General features: G+C 43.5%; 1 protein-coding gene across 1 annotated transcript in view; it reads left to right on the forward strand.

Annotated features, from left to right (window-relative positions):
• The first annotated feature begins 558 nt into the window (after positions 1–558).
• Positions 559–17413, forward strand: part of LOC124001408 (protein Daple-like) — a 76834-nt gene continuing 59979 nt past the window's right edge. Inside the window, exons 1-3 of the mRNA XM_046308149.1 lie at positions 559–1145; positions 2367–2467; positions 8873–8981. Coding sequence (XP_046164105.1) covers positions 1086–1145; positions 2367–2467; positions 8873–8981 — 270 coding nt within the window. The 5' untranslated portion in view covers positions 559–1085. The remainder of the gene's footprint in view (positions 1146–2366; positions 2468–8872; positions 8982–17413) is intronic.

The following is a 17413-nucleotide window of genomic DNA, read 5'->3' on the forward strand; positions in this document are numbered from 1 at the left end:
TCCTATGACGGTGCCACGTTGAAAGTCATTCTACTGCCAATGTTTGTCTATGGAGGTTGCATGGCTGTGTGTTGATTGTATACACCTGTCAGCAACGGGTATGGCTGAAATAGCCAAATCCAGTAATTTGAAGGGGTGTCCACATACTTTTACATATAGTGTATATTTATTAAACCAGATACTTTTAGACTTTTACTCAAGTGGTATTTTACTGGGTGTTTTTCACTTTGACATTAGTCATTTTCTATTAAAGTATGACAATTGGGTACTTTCCACCACTACTTGTGATGATTGAAGACACACCTACATTTTGGGTAAATGTGTGACCAATTCCCATAGGCAACAACTGCAGCTATTGGTAAAATATGTAATTTGTATTTCATATTTTTTTCTCTAATTACGTAATCTTGATTTAAACTCAGTTTTCTGGGATCGTGCATTGGCTGTTCTTTGTTAAATTTGAGGTCTGATACCAGATTTGATAGGCTATCCACGCTGTCACTCAAGAGCGCTATTCAAGCGGTTACAGGTTGTATGATGCTGTGTGTGAAATAAATAATGTGCGGCAGGGGCAGGCCATGGAGGTGTACAGAACTTGTCGTCGCCGGAAGCATCTGTAACTTTTCTCTTCATGGCCGCGGCAACGATGTTTCTTTTTTGATTACTCTTCTTTTTCGATGTTCTTCCAGTCAGTTTACATGGGCAATGTAGCTTGAACATGTGAACGCGTTTACTTTGTTCTGCTCTTATGGAAGTTTTAGATTAATTTAGTCTAAAACTGCAGTCTGAACGCTATAATAATTACCCCCCAAAAATTGAATCCCTGTGACCTGCACTGGATTTAAATTTTGTCAAATATAAAAGGCACTTTTTTTTGCGTCTTCGGAATCTATAGCGACGTGAAGATTTGTTTTCGCTAGATCCCCAACAACGTGCGGTTTTATGTTCGATGCCTCACGGCATTGTTCTGTCTCGACCAGGCATGTAAGGTCCCTCGAGCTGAGGAATGAGTGGCCGCGAGCAATCGGGCGGTGAACACTATTTTCGGATTTAAGAACTGGGTGGAATATCTGAAGTTTCTGAACATGGATATTACAGTGTCAGAGTTGATGGGAAACTTCATGGATACGCCGCTGGTGGTGTGGGTAAGTGAATGTGCACTCAGCAAGTGCCATGGCAGATAATGTAACTCTGTGTCCTGCTAACCTGCTCTTGGCCACTTTCATTTTTTAAATATCCTTGTCCATCTCCTACTCCTAATGACATTTTAAAAAATTACGTTTTTTTTTTCTTCTTTCAAACATACAGTAGCAGACTGGTAGACCTGTTCGTTTACATGATTTATTTACTTTTTGGTATTAATCTTTGCTGTAAAGCCAGGATGTCTGACATTTTCCCAACAAGCCAACATCTTTTATTGTGTTTTATTCCTATGGTCTGGGTTTGATTGGCATGACCTACTATTATTCCCTAAAACTTGGAATGGACCTTTCATGAAACTGAGCAAGAGCCATGCCAGCTGTTAACACAACCTCTAGCCTGAATGTTGTATCTAGTCCATGAGTGTCAATATTGGTCAATATTGGTCTATCACAGAGCCATGCCTAGGTCATTGTACTTTGGCTCCATTTTTATCATCACATAAGATGTAAGCTATGCCACAGGGTTTCAGAAGACTAGCCTGATGGTATAACTTTTGACAACTCTCTGTATGTTTATTGCCATGCCATGAATGCAATGTAATGCAAGGCTACATGGATATATGGCATGACAATGGTAGAAGTTGGCTACAGCACATAGGCCTTCATACAGTGTCACCAGGCTATGACTAAAGCACATACAGTATGGCATGAGGCAATGGCTACAACATTTCACAGTGTCACCAGTCTATGGATACACTACACACCATGGTACCAGGCTATGCCTTAAGCACATACAGTATGGCACCAGGCTATGGTGGGGGGCTGATCCCCTCATCCTGCCCTGATGTCCTGTTTGGCCAGTCGGCTGGACCTCAGCTGCTGGCTGCTTGTTCCGCTCTAACAACTCTCTACCCTCCGGTCTTTGTTTCGGTCACTGGGATTCGTCCTCTCTGCTCGCCCTGACTCACCTCTAGGAGGACCTCCTGGTTCCTCGATCTAGAGCCTAAATATCTTGACATGCTCACAAAGTCATAGACAGTATTAATTGAGAGTGTAAAACTTGCATTGACATCTGTCAGAGCAGGAAACGTCTGTGTATTCTTGGAAACCGAAAGCACTAACACCCAGGTGTGGCCAATCTCTTAGGTGAGCTGAGCTCTTTAGAGTAATCCAATCCTCTCTGCCCATTTCTCCTCCCTTTTCTCCCTCTCCCCCTCTCTTCAGGTGAAGACCTTTGGACCCCTGGGCTCTGGCTCAGAGGACAAACTCTCCATGTTCATGGATCTGGTGGATGGTGTCTTCCTGCACAAGATCATGACACACATGTGAGTGGACATAAATGTGTGTGTGTGTGTATGTGTGCGTGCATGTTAATCTGGCAGCTGTTTTGTGGCCTCAATCTATCTCCTTTTGTAACCACATCCTGGCATGGTTTCCCCTACTGGTATCCAACTGTGTTTAGACATCCTCCCCATTGCCTTCATGGCTCACTGATTGGACTCTCACTCACTCTTTTAGCTCATTTTCTGGCCCTCATGAGTCAATGTGATCTGACACAGAAAGTCTCTCTTGCTCCTTCCCTCTCACTCGCTTTTTCTCGCGCTCTTGCCTGCCTTTCATGAGTCAATGTGATCCTAAGGCTGCGATTATATCGGCACAATGTGGCTGTCTGTTTGGTTAGTACTGGGAGGCCTCTCAGACGGAATGCATCTCTGAGCTCAAGAGCTCTATCTACTGAAAACAGTGAACACAGCCATTATCTCACTGCTGAAAGTTATGTATGTGAAAATATTAAAGAAGTGTATATATTTTTTCCATAATGATTGTGATAGTTTGCTCTGATACAGAAAGGGCTGCTCGTCTCACAAAACTACTGCTCAGAAATCTGACGTGGCTCAGGCTAGGTCTTTCTCTAAACCGTCTCAAGTTTCTGAACCATTTCCTGTGCTCTGTCACTTCAAAGGAAAGTCATGTGCCCTGAATGGCAGGCAATGCAGTCGCAGTCAGTGACTTCTTTTAAGAAACTCCCTGTAATGCTGTGACTTGTTTCTGAAATCAGCTACCAGTTTTCTCTCTCATCTCTTGCACTCCTTCAATTACTCTTCTCTCCCTCACTCTCTAACTGTGCCTAGCGTCTGTCCCTTTGTGTTGCCCCCAGCTGTGCTAACCATACAGTCCCCTCCCGCTCCCTCCTCCTGCCCCCCGCTCTCCCAACCCCCTCCTAAGTCCTGTATTTTAACCTACTTCCCCCTGACTAGCTGCTCCTGCTTCCCCTGGCCTATCTGTCTTAATGAGGGGCTTTAAATGCTGTATGCTCCTCCTCAAACAAAGACAATATTATTATGCACACGACAAGGGGACAGAAAACAACCCCCACCAGGACAATGAGGGGTGTAACTCTGCTATGCAGGATTTAGCCATGTAAATAAGTCCATGTGACATCACTGGTATGTCTAGTAATTATCATACGCAATATATAATAAAGTATGTAGACACCTCTTCACATTAGTGGATTTGGCTATTTCTGCCACACCCGTTGCTGACAGGTGTATAAAATAGAGCACACAGCCATGCAATCTCAACAGACACACATTGGCATTGGAATGGCCTTACTGAAGAGCTCAGGTACTTTTCAATGTCTCACCGTCATAAAATTTGGCGTTTCCAATAAGTCAGTTCGTCAAATTTCTGCCCTGCTAGAGCTTCCCCGGTCAAGTGCTGTTATTATGAAGTGGAAAGGAGCAACAACAATGAAGTGGTATGTCACACAAGCTCACAGAACTGGACTGCCGTGTGCTGAAGCGTGTACAGAATCTTCTGTCCTCGGTTGCAACGTCAGCACAAGAACTGTTCGTCGGGAGCTTCATGAAATGGTTTTCTATGACTGAGCAGCTGCACACAAGCCTAAGATCACCATGCGCAATGTCAAGCGTCTGCTGGAGTGGTGTAAAGCTCGCCGCCATTGGACTCTGGAGCAGTGGAAACGCGTTCTCTGGAATGATGAATCCCGCTTTACCATCTGGCAGTACGACGGCAGAATCTGGGTTTGGTGAATGCCAGGAGAATGCTACCTGCCCGACTGCTTAGTGCCAAATGTAAAGTTAGGGAGTGGAGGAATAATGGTCTGGGGCTGGTTTTCATGGTACGGACCAGGCCCCTTAGTTCCATTGAAGGGAAATCTTAACGCTACAGCATGCAATGGCATTCTAGACGATTCTGTGCTTCCAACTTTGTGGCAACAGTTTGGGGAATGGCCTTTCCTGTTTCTGCATGACAACGCCCCCGTGCACAACGCAAGGTCCATACAGAAATGGTTTGTTTCCGACATCCAATGGAAAGCTTTCCCAGAAGAGTGGAGGCTGTTATAGCTGCAAAGGTGGGACCAACTCCATGTTAATCTCCATGATTTTTGGAATGAAATGTTCGAGCAGTTGTCCACATACTTTTGGTCATGTAGTGACACAATGACATGGCATACATGTAGACTGGTGTGATTGTTTTGGCCTTCTTTCATATGGCATAGTTTAAAGGTTATTAACTTTTTGTATTTTTCTTGTTGAGAAAATACACGGGTGTATTTGGATCTTTTTGGTTCCAATCATATAGCCTAGGTCGACTTCTGGCACCTTCTGGCACAGGTGTCTGAGCTCTTTATGTTAAACCTCTACCACAGATGAGTGGATGGCTGAAATCCTCCAGGCCATTAGTGCCAGCAGCAGAAGTCTTTCTCTCTCTCTCTGTGTCTCTCTCTTTGAGGGTACACACTGTGGTTAGAGGACCCCCCCCCCCTTCTGCTGTTCTAGATACCCTTTATTATTTTCATGGAAATGTTTCTCTAATACTCAAGCCTGGGCCTGCTTTAGGCATGTATTCTAGTAGTACTGATATAGGATCAGGCTTTACCTTTTTAGATACAGTACATTTGGAAAGTACTCAAGCTCCTTGACTTTTTCCACATTTGGTTACGTTACAGCTAGAGGTCGACCGATTCTAATAGGAATGGACGATTAATTAGGGCCGATTTCGGAATTTTTGGTCACCGATTTGGCCTATTTATTAAAAGAAATTCACACCTTTTTTATTTATCCTTTATTTAACTAGGCAAGTCAGTTAACACATTCTTATTTTCAATGATGGCCTAGGAATGGTGGGTTATCTGCCTCGTTCAGGGCCAGAACGACACATTTTTTACCTTGTCCGCTCGGGGGGGATTCAATCTTGCAACCTTACTGTTAACTAGTCCAACGCTCTAACCACCTGGTTACATTACACTCCAGTCTGGAGACTTCCTGTTTTACCCGAATGTTAGCATTAAACTTATCTTATAAAAAAACAATCAATCATAACCACTAGTTGACTACACATGGTTGATATTATTAGTTTATCTAGCGTGTCCTGCGTTGCATATAATCAATGCGGTGCGAATCTTTGCTCCAATGTGTACCTAGCCACAAACATCAATTCCTTTCTTAAAATCAATACACAGTAGTGTATATATTTTTAAACCTGCATATTTAACCTGGATTTATTTTAGCTATCGGGCAATATTAACCATGTGACATTGTGTCACTTCTCTTGCGTTCATTGCACTCAGTCAGTGTTTATGCAACAGTTTGGGCTGCCTAATTTGCCAGAATTTTAAGTAATTATGACATAACATTGAAGGTTATGCAATGTAACAGTAATATTGAGACTTATGGATGCCACCCGTTAGATAAAATACGTAACGGTCCCGTATTTCACTGAAAGAATAAACGTCTTTTTGAGATGATAGTTTCTGGATTCGGCCATATTAATGACCTAAGGCTCGTATTTCTGTGTGTTATGTTATAATTAAGTCTATGATTTGATAGAGCAGTCTAACTGAGCGATGGTAGGCAGCAGCAGGCTCGTAAGCGTTCTTTCAAACAGCACTTCCGTGCATTTGCCAGCAGCTGTTTATGACTTCAAGCCTATCAACTACCGAGATTAGGCTGGTGTAACCCATGTGATATGGCTAGCTAGTTAGCGCTTCAAACGTCACTCGCTTTGAGACTTGGAGTGGTTGTTTCCCTTGCTCCGCAAGGGCTGCGGCTTTTGTGGAGCGATGGGTAATGCTGCTTCGAGGGTGGCTGTGTTCCTGGTTCGAGCCCAGGTAGGAGCGAGGAGAGGGACGGAAGCTATACTGTTACACTGGCAATACTAAAGTGCCTATAAGAACATCCAATCGTCAAAGGTATATGAAATACAAATGGTATAGAGAGAAATAGTCCTATAATAACTACAACCTAAAACTTCTTACCTGGGAATATTGACGATTCATGTTAAAAGGAACCACCAGCTTTCATATGTACTCATGTTCTGAGCAAGGAACTTAAACGTTAGCTTTCTTACATGGCACATATTGCACTTTTACTTCTCTAACACTTTGTTTTTGCATTATTTAAACCAAATTGAAAATGTCATTATTTATTTGAGGCTAAATTGGTTTTATTGATGTATTATATTAAGTTAAACTTATTTTATCATTCAGTATTGTTGTAATTGTCATTATTTCAAAAACAAAAAAATACCAAAAAAATGTCTGCACCATTGAAGGTCCCCAAGAACACAGTGGCCTTCATCATTGTTAAATGGAAGATGTTTGGAACCATCAAGACTCTTCCTAGAGCTGGCTGCCCGGCCAAACTGAGCAATTGGGGGAGAAGAGCCTTGGTCAGGGAGGAGGCCAACAACCCGATGATCACTCTGACAGAGCTCCAGAGTTCCTCTAGAGATGGGAGAAACTTCTAGAATGGCAACCATCTCTGCAGCACTCCACCAATCATCCCTAAGTTGAAGCATGGTGGTGGCATCATCATGCTGTGGGGATGTTTTTCAGCGGGAGGGACTGGGAGACTAGTCCGGATCAAAGGAAAGATGAACGGAGCAAAGTACAGAGATAGGTACTTGATGAAAACCTGGTCCATAGCGTTCAGGAGTGGTCCAGCCAGAGCTTGGACTTGAACCCGATCAAACATTTCTGTAGAGATCTGACATTAGATGTGCAGCGACTCTCCCCATCCAACCTGACAGAGCTTGAGAGGATCTACATAGAAGAATGGGAGAAATGCCCAAATACAGGTGTGCCAAGCTTGTAGTGTCATACTCAAGAAGACTCTATGCTGTAATCTCTGCCAAAGGTGCTTCAACAAAGTACTGAGTGAAGGGTCTGAATACTGGAGTATTGTGTCTAGATTGAGGGGGAATAAAATGTATATAAAATATATATTTTTACATTTTAGAATAAGGCTGTAATGTAACAAAATGTGATAGTCAAGGGGTCTGAATACATTCTGAATGCACTGTAATAATGTACCTAGATAATGTACCTAGTTGAACCTAGATCAGCCCTCCTACTCTGAAAGGCTTTTTGGATGCACTCTGCTTTATCAGCCAGCCAGTGAGAACTGGGAATTGCCATGTCAGAAAGCTGTACATTTAGAACTAAAGGCAGCTAGTACACAAGTTTACTTGAATAAAAAAAACTATTCCTTGTTTCCAAACTAAAGCCCCTTCACAGACTTACTGAAATACTGGCCCAAGCTTGGCAGCATTTGCATGGTGTGCCCACAAAACATATGTAAATGAGGTTAGCACAAACAACACTTATCCAGACCAGATCCTCAAAACAGCCAAGGTCTATTTTGAATTCTGGATGTAACACAACAAAATGTGGACTAAGTCAGAGTATGGATACTTTCAGAAGGCAAATAGGGTGTCATTTCAGACGAAAACCCGGTCTCAATGCTAACACTCTGGACTCAAGTCAGACTATTACTAGTCAATGTCCACTGACTGTTTACCTAACAAGTACAGCAGTTCTGTGACCAGCATATTTAAATGTCATCCTGTTGATCAGCTCTATGTATTTCAAGCGTGTTTTCACATTTCTGGTTGGCTTTGTAGCTTGAACCCTCTCCTGTGGAGACCTGTGTGTGTGTGTGCGCTTCCAGCTTGTGTAGGGGGACAATGCTGTTCCTGAAAGCCATTCGCATCCATAATACATCTGTCAACCAAACAATTGGGTGTTCTTGGCCTACTTGTTTGGAGGAAAGCAGGACATCACGTCTGTGTGTTCTGAATAAGCACCATATTCTATATGCCGTTCCCCTCTAACGTTTAGGCTAATCCCCAACAGTAATCTGTTTTCCTTTTTTTGTGTGTGGATATTTGGTAAAAGCAACACTTTCACTAGAGTTGGTGTACAGTACATACAAATGTAGCATAAGATGGGAATTTACAGGATTATGTACATTATAGTTGTATGTCTTGCATGCCAGACTAAACGCTTCCCAACTGAAACCGTTCCTTAGAGTTCATGCATATATTATGTTATCATTTTGTGGTGTTTTGGACTTCGTTGAGGGTTTTTTCGGCTGTATTCGATGAATTATTAGATGAATTATTACTTTTGAGGAATGGGCTACAAAGTCTCAAAATGGACAAACAGTACTATTGCTCCTTTTTTTTCTCATTTTTCAAGCGACGGTCTTGTAAGGGAGTATACAAGCTCGCTCCTTCGGTCCGGCTAGCAGAGATTGGCTAGGCGCCAGCCGAACTGATGCATGCTGACACCTTAAGCAGCTGTTCAAAGAAAATTTAGTCAATATAATACTCAGTAAAGGAAAAGGCTGCTGTTTCTTATTTTTTTTGTAGTTGAGTACTTTACTACAAAAATATATTTTCATGTTATGTCTTTTCTTATCCAGAGACCCCAGCCCCACAAATCAGAGAGTGAATAAGAATGTGAACAATGATGTGAACCTACGAATCCAGAACCTCAACATTGTGATCAGGCACATCAAGAACTACTACCAGGTGAGCTCAGTTCTGTCTATCCACTTCCTGCTCACTCGCCTCACACACTTTTTATATTAAAAATGTCCTAACCACTTTTAAAGCTGCTCACCATATCAAATTATAGCTACTTACTAATGCACACCGCATACTCATTTACACCTCCTTCACGTGTAGAGCCAGGAGATGTGTGTAGTGTCTGATCTTGGTGATCAGACAGCAGCTGGTGTGTGTGAGCATCCAGAGCATCCTGGGGATTAGACCTGGCTGCTTGGGTGTGGTGGTTATCCCTGGAGGAATGTCTCATTGTTTTGTCTGCTGTCCTTACACTGACATCTCGATTATCAAACAATTACTAATACATGATGTCCTCTGTTTTAATGAGAAATGTTGTGGTGATAATTCTGTCACAATATTTTTGGTAGAGGTAGGTCAGTCATGAATGACAATTAGCCTATATCAGAAACCAACAGTAGTCTTATCATTTCTAGGTTTCTGTAGGTTTCATCTCACAACCTGTAATTATAGTAATCTGGGAAAATGAATGCTTCCCCACAAAAACACTATCTTTAGATGGAGTAGGCTAGTAGTCTTTCATTATGAATCTTGATCGCTAGTCCTCACGTGGAAAGCTTTAGGAGAAACTATGCCGACCTTGTTATTCCACTGTAATTGAGTTGGTGAAATCCACTACACACACGGTGAGACAGTGGAGAGCGACCCAACTGTTCTGGCTGACCTCTCTCAACACATTCCTTCTCTGTTTCCTCGGTTTCCCAACTACAGACGTCACACACTCCATTCAAATACCGCCCTTGTCTGTAACACACACACAGACACACACTCCATTCAAACACTTCCCGACCCTGCCACTGGCTGCCCCGCCAGGTCCAAAGTTTCAAATCTGTGCCCGCTTTGTATGTTTATGGTGTCGCCCGCTTCAGTTGATCACACCGAACTAAGCAGTGTTATCACCCCAAATACTGTATGGAAGTTAGCCTAGTCTCCCTCTTTCAGTTTTACTTTCACACTCTGAATGTAAGAAGCTTTTCCCATTTTGAAGAGCGTTCAATTCACATTAGCAATGGGAATGTCACGAGCTGAGACTGTCTTGCTTCGCTGTTAAAATGTACCGTAAATGTCACAATAGCCACTAGCCAGTAGGCTAGCTAAGCATGCAAACTATTAAACTAGCTAACGTTATGCAAGCAACCTTTCATGCATCTACCGTATTCAACTCTTGATTAATGGGACAAAACCATATTACACTCTTCAATAATGCAACAATTCACAAGCCTGTGCTAACATTTCAATGAATTATTTTCTCATCCATGCATATTTAATTTAGCTGCAAGGCAAATAGCCAATGGCGCAGCTGCTAGCTAGCTAACGTTAGCTAACATCAAGTAGGCCTAACTTCAGCATAGCAAAAATGTACGTTTACATCTCTGATACGAATATAAAAGTTCAGTAACTGTATCGCTGTCATTCATATTATACAGAGCTAGGTAGCAAGATTAACAAAATGTCTACATTCTCCTCACACATAGCTGCACTGTGTTATGCAAGACAGTTTGTTTCCATACTCAATGTTACAGGGTAGCTTATGCAAAACGCTGCCATAGTTGAAAAATCCAACCTGCTCTTGGCTGTACTTTCTTTTGTTCTCGATTTGTGTAAAAAGCAAGTAATGCAACAAATTTAGGGTGGCTTTCAAGGTGTGAACTTTGCAAGTTTTTAAAACTAAGTTGATTTGAAAAGAGCCTCATTCTCTAATTCTTCTGTTTGAAAGTAGATTTTGTTAGCTTAGTGGTTGGTTATAGTTGATAAAGCAATGGGGAAACATAGATGATGCCTCTGATGCAGTGTTTTTAATTAGTGTGTGTGTGTGTGTGTTGTGTGACTGAAGAAATTCTAGCCCTCGTGAAGTGCACACATCCATGGCACTGGCAGGCCCCTTTCATTAGGTAGATAGGCTAGGTCTGAGCCTTGGATACACACAGGGCCGGGAGATGATGCCAGTATCGCATTATTCATTAGTACCGTGGCAAGGAAACAAAACACAAAACGGATTTAAATTCTTTAGGAAAACTACCTTAATGTTGGAAACAAACATGTTTCCATCCAGAGTCTTATTTATTTATTTCCCAAGCGAAATCATGCACTGTTTGACATACAGCAGGTTTGTAAATAACCAAAGAGTTTGGTCTGCTTCGTGTTAAAATTTTTACACACACAAACACACACACACACACACACACGGCTAATGATTAACAGATCTGTGTCTGTTCAGACCAGGGACTCACCTTCAATGTGAGTCACCAAGCCACATGGCAACTCAAAGGTTTCCTGTGTAGTTTTGCCATTTTCAGTTAACTTTTTTGCTTTTGTATTGAATGTTTAGAGCCAAATCCACGTGGTTGAGTCAACACTATAGGGCTTGATGGAATAGGGTTCATATCTCTCGCCCCTGCTTTCTAGAGGTTTCTATCTGATCTAATAAACGATGGCCAGTGGAGGGGTAGAGGGATGTCTTCCCAGGTCTTGCTCCAACCCTGTCCAACCCTGCTGTGGGAGTCGACAGAGATGGGAGAAAGAGGGAGGCGGGTGGGGAGTTTCACTCTTCACCCCTCCTCTCTCTCCCTATCCTCCTGATCAAGAACAGATGTTTTGTCTTTGCCTGGCCTGCCCTGTGGTCATCTGCCTCCCCTGTAGCCTACATATGTATAGTGGGGGAGGGGAGGTGGCTGGTGGTGTTTCATACTATAAAGCCCCTCCAGGCGCCTGCTCCCTGAAGGCCTGTTTTACGATTTCCAGCCCGTGCTAACAGAAACAGTTAGCTTTGGTAATGCATTAGGCCTCTCACTTTAGATTAGCCTCGTCTGGTGTTTTGTTTTCTAACTAAGTCACTCCAGTCCTGTCCTGGTTCACTAACCCCTCGGCCCTCTGACCGCTAATGTCTAATTTCCCCTCAATCAGGCAGTTCTTGTTTAACACAGATATCACTGTCTCTCTGTGTGTGTGTGTGTGCTCGTAATGAATCTACTCTCCATTTGTTTCAGACGACTGATCGTATTAGTCCCAGTTGTCTTCTGTCCTTAACTCTGTGTGAAAGCAGTTAGCTAAAGAGTAAACTCACTTTGTCAAGCTGGATGGATGGATGGTTGTGTTCTGTTCCTGCCCCCAGGCCAGTAGTGTTGTTTGGTTGTCTTCTGATGCGTTTATTATAGTTTGGTTGATTTGCTATGCAGTATGCGGATTACCATTTATATTAATGTAGATCGATCAATGTCGTTGACATTTAACCTCAGGTTCCCATCAACCATTGCACAGATCGGTTTGTACTTTACCATGATTCAATTTTGGCCCTGACGTTTGATCTAGATGAATCCATGGCAATCCGCATACTGCATAGCAAACCAACCAAACACTCTTTAGCTACCATTGAATGATCACGCAGCTCTCTGGTTGTAGGTCTCTCCCTCCTTCCCTACCAACCGTTTACCCCCTCAGGGCGCGCATGTTAGTACAGTAAGGGCTGGACGATGTGATATGATCACACAATTGACCATTGAAAAGAAGTTATGATCACACAAACATGCTCAAAGGCCTGGCTAGATAAGATATGGTGAGCGTTGCAGACTGGCCTGTTGTATGTGTGAGCCACCATCTGAGAGAAACACTATGTAGGGAATAGTGTGCCATTTGAGGCAATGAAGTTGTAGTTAGATCAATCCTCAGCAGGATGTTGCTGTAGGAGGGCAGTATGGAGCACCCCACAGCTTGGGAACCACTAATCTAAGGCACCAATCGTGTGTGTGTGTGTGTGTGTGTGTGTGTGTGTTCGTCACACAGGAAATTAATTTGATATGGAGTTAAACTGAAAACAGTTTCACAACTTTGCTAAACACAGCTCAAAACTGACATGCTTACAGAAAGCTTGGCCTAGAAGGCAGTGTTACAGTCCCCCACACCAACCCCCAACTATACAGTACAACCTGGCAACTGGACCAAAACGTCTTCTTTCCTTACATTTCATCTGGACCCTATGCTGTTATAAAATATTTGAGTTTTGTACCGTAAGGATTGATAATGCGTTTAAAACACCAGTTTACAAGTGAAAAGACCAGCCATTTTGTGTGTTTGTAGAGCGAATGTGGTGAGACTATTTCTGCATGTCACAAGGGATGGGGTACTCCTGGTGGCATCCCAACCAGGATTAACAATAACTGCCAAATCTAATACTGGTTTAATACATATACCAGCTTAGCCTGGTTTTCAGTCTAAACCTAAAGCATGTCTCATATTTGCTTGCTTAAGCCACCCAGACTGTTCTGGCAGTGCCCCAATTTCATCCAGGAATGGGAGACGGACGTGACGATATTATGATGACTCGCATCCATCCCATTGAGCCCCAAACACAGAACTACACACTGTAGATCAGAGACAGCAGGCAGGGCCCCTATTCACTCACAGGGATCATCTGTGTCTGCATCCCCCGACTCCCCCCTTATATACTCTCCCCAAATTAGATTAGCTCCCAAATAACAATCTCTGTGCGCTGCACCATAAAGAGCCCCACCAAAATGTGGACAATGGGGACATGGGGGGGTGACATTTTTTGGTTCCCTCCTCCTCACCCCGGCTATTGTCTGGAGAGTCAGGGCACTCCACCCCACCCCCACCTCACTGTAACATGACTCCTTCAGTCTCCGATGTGTTACAGGAGAACTGTGTTGTCAGTCAGCTCTCAGGTCCTGCTGTATTATGCCTCAAGTACCTTAAATTCAGAACCTGTGCTTTGTGTAGTTTGGTGTATGTGTGATGCTCTTATCACCCTGCAATTGGACCTATGTATGCCTGTGCCATATATCTTTTGAATGCAGCCTAGTCTAGCTTGCAAAGGCATTAAGCAGATGGTTTTTGACTTGGGTCTGTCTGTAGTTTGGGCAGTGTGGAGTCTCTTGCACGGCATTGCAGCTGAGGCTGGGGTACTCTGATTTGGCCTCCTGGCTCTCATTTTTTCTCAGAGGTGTTCAGTTTCTTCAATGTTCACTGTTGGCTATGGTATTCAGCTGTAAAGCTCTAGAGACCAGCACAAGAGCCACAGGCATTCCCATTCTCCTTTCTTTTATGTTCTCTCATCTCTCCTTTCGTCCTATTCCTTTTCCTACCTAGCACACTTGTTTCCTACGTAGCACACTCTTGCTCGCTCTCACTCTCTCAAGTATTTTCCTCTTTTGTTGTTACCTCTGAAGCCTGGATGTGTGTGGCTCCCCACCCCCCAGTGCAGGAAACCCTCCTGAGACCGCTGCCATGGGAAACAAAAACAAGCCCTCTGACTTATTTAATGTTGAACTCTTGACATTCTCTCTCTGATGCCTGTGCCCTAGATGAGGAGCACCATTCCCAGTCCTAGTGTTTTGGCCATTCTGACCTTTGGCTTGCATGTCGTTTACCTGTATGTGATGGTTGCCCTGTGGTTCAGTGGCTTATGAGCAGAGGAAAGGCTGACCATTGTATACGCTGACCCTCAACACAGAGGCCCCTCAGGGATGTGTGCTTAATTCCCTCCTGTACTCAGTTTACCCACGACTGCATGGCTGCGCACGACTCCAACACCAACTTTGCTGATGACACGACGCTGTTGGGCCTGATCACCAACTAGACCTGGCAGTGTGGTGCCAGGACAACATCTCCCTCAATGTGGGCAAGACAAATGAGCTTATTGCAGGCCACAGGAAACTGAGGGCCATTCACATCAACAGTGCTGTAGTGGAGTGGGTCGAGAGCTTCACGTTCCTCGTTGTCCACATCGCTAATGACCAATAATGATCCAAACACACCAAGACAGTCGTGAAGAGAGCACAATAGTGGAGCGTCAGGGCACTCCACCTCACCCCCACCACACTGTAACATGACTCCTTCAGTCTCAGATGTGTTACAGGAGAACTGTGTTGTCTGTCAGGACTCAGCTCTCAGGTCCTGCTGTATTATGCCTCAAGTACCTTCTATCCAGGACCTGTGCTTTGTGTAGATTGGTGTATGTGTGATGCTCTTATCACCCTGCAAATGGACCCATATATGGCACAGGCATACATATTTTGAATGCAGCCTAGTTTAGCTTGCAAAGGCATTAAGCAGATGGTTTTTGACTTGGGTCTGTCTGTAGATTGGGCAGCCCCCCCCCTCCCCCTCCCTCCGGAGTCTGGAAAGATTTGGCATGGGCCCTCAGATCCTCAAAGTTCTACAGCTGCACCATTGAGAGCATCTTTACTGGCTGCATCACCGCTTGGTTTGGTGTCCAACCGCAAGACGCTACAGAGGGTAGTGCGTATAGGTTGACTAATTAATCGCAATGGCAGATTAATTAGGGCCGATTTTTATTTATTTTTTTTTAAAATTGTTTTTCCCAAGTTTTCATAACAATGGGTAATCTGCATTTTTTGACACAGATTATGGCCGATTAAATTGCACTCTACAAGGAGACTGCGTGGCGGGCTGACTACCTGTTATGAAAGTGCAGCAAGGAGCCAAGGTAAGGTGCTAGCTAGCATTAAACTTATCTTATAAAAACAATCAATCTTAACATGGTCACTAGTTAACTACACATCTTTGATGATATTACTAGTTTATAACCTCTTTGGGATAGGGGGCTGCCCAATCTACAGACAGACTCAAGTCAAAAATCTGTTCTGCCCCTGAACAGGCAGTTAACCCACTGTTCCTAGGCCATCATTGAAAATAAGAATGTGTTCTTAACTGACTTGCTTAGTTAAATAATGTGGCATGCGAAACCCCGAGGGCAAACCATCCAGGTTTTTTCTTTTTTTTGAAGTGACTGTTTTCTATTGGTTTATTATAGGAATCTGCACCTGGTTGCAGTTCCTATGACTTCCACTAGGTGTGAACAGTCTTTGAGAAATACGGCTGTTCAGAATGAGTGTCAAGCCAAGTGTACTCTTTTGTTTGGTGCGCGCTCCAGGTCATGCGCTCCAAGTTGATTTTTATCAGCTATTGAACACAGTATATTCCGTCTTAAATTTAATCGATTAAAAAAATATATGTTTTAGGATACCTAGGGATGTATTAGGAAAGTTGTTTGGACCAAGTTTACAGTTAACTTATTAGATAATTTGGAGTCAAGTTGGGCGAGTTGGAACCAGTGTTTTTCTGAATCAAATAAGCCAAATAAATGGACACTTTGGGGCTATAAAAAGGAGTTTATCAAACAAAAGGACCATTTGTGATATTTCTGGGACATTGGAGTGCCAACAAAAGATCTTCAAAGGTAAGGCATTAATTATATCTGTTATTTCTGACTCATGTCGCACCTGCTTGGTTGAAATTGGATTTTCATGTGTTTGCATGGTGGGGTGCTATCCTCAGATAATTGCATGGTTTGCTTTTGCCGTAAAGCCTTTTTGAAATCTGACTGCATTAACAAGAAGTTTAGCTTTAATTTGGTGTATTGCACTTGTGATTTTTATGAAAGTTAAATATTTCTAATAATTGAATCTGAATTTCGCGCCCTGCAATTTCACCGGATGTTGCGGAACGTCTACCGATAACAGATTCTTGCTTGTCCTGCGTTGCATATAATCGATGTGGTGCCTGTTCATTTGTCACAGCCTACTTCGCCAAACAGCATTCGCGAACAAAGCACTGTCGTTGCACCAATGTGTACCTAACCATAAACATCAAGGCCTTTCTTAAAATCAATACATAAGTATATCTTTTTAAACCTGCATATTTAGTTAATATTGCCTGCTAACATGAATTTCTTTTAAAAAGGGAAATTGTGTCGTCACTTGCATTCACGTGTAACAACACCGGCACAGGATCCGTACATCCGAACATCACCTGCGGGACAGGTACAGGATGGCGGCCCCAACAACTGCCCGAGTTAGCCCAGGAATGCACAATCCCACCATCAGTGCTCAGACGGTCCGCAACAGGCTGAGAGAGGCTGGACTGAAGGCTTGTAGGCCTGTTGTAAGGCAGATCCTCACCAGATATCACCCGCAACAATGTCGCTTATGGGCACAAACCCACCGTCGCTGGACCAGACAGGACTGGCAAAAAGTGCTCTTCACTGATGATTCGCGTTTGTCGTCGAAGGAATGAGCATTACGCCGAGGCCTGTACACTGGAGGGTGATCAATTTGGAGATGGAGGGTCCATCATGGTCTGGGGCGGTGTGTCACAGCATCATCAGACTGCGCTTGTTGTCATTGCAGGCAATGACAACAACTGTGTGCGTTACAGGGAAGACATCCTCATCCCTCATGTGGTACCCTTTCTGATGGCTCATCCTGACATGACCCTCCTGCATGACAATGCCACCAGCCATACTGTTCGTTCTCTGCGTGATTTCCTGCAAGACAGGAATGTCAGTTCTCTGCCATGGCCAGCGAAGAGCCCCGATCGCAATCCCATTGAGCACATCTGGG

This window comes from Oncorhynchus gorbuscha, linkage group LG17 (genome assembly GCF_021184085.1).
Source record: "Oncorhynchus gorbuscha isolate QuinsamMale2020 ecotype Even-year linkage group LG17, OgorEven_v1.0, whole genome shotgun sequence".
Lineage (NCBI taxonomy): Eukaryota > Metazoa > Chordata > Actinopteri > Salmoniformes > Salmonidae > Oncorhynchus > Oncorhynchus gorbuscha.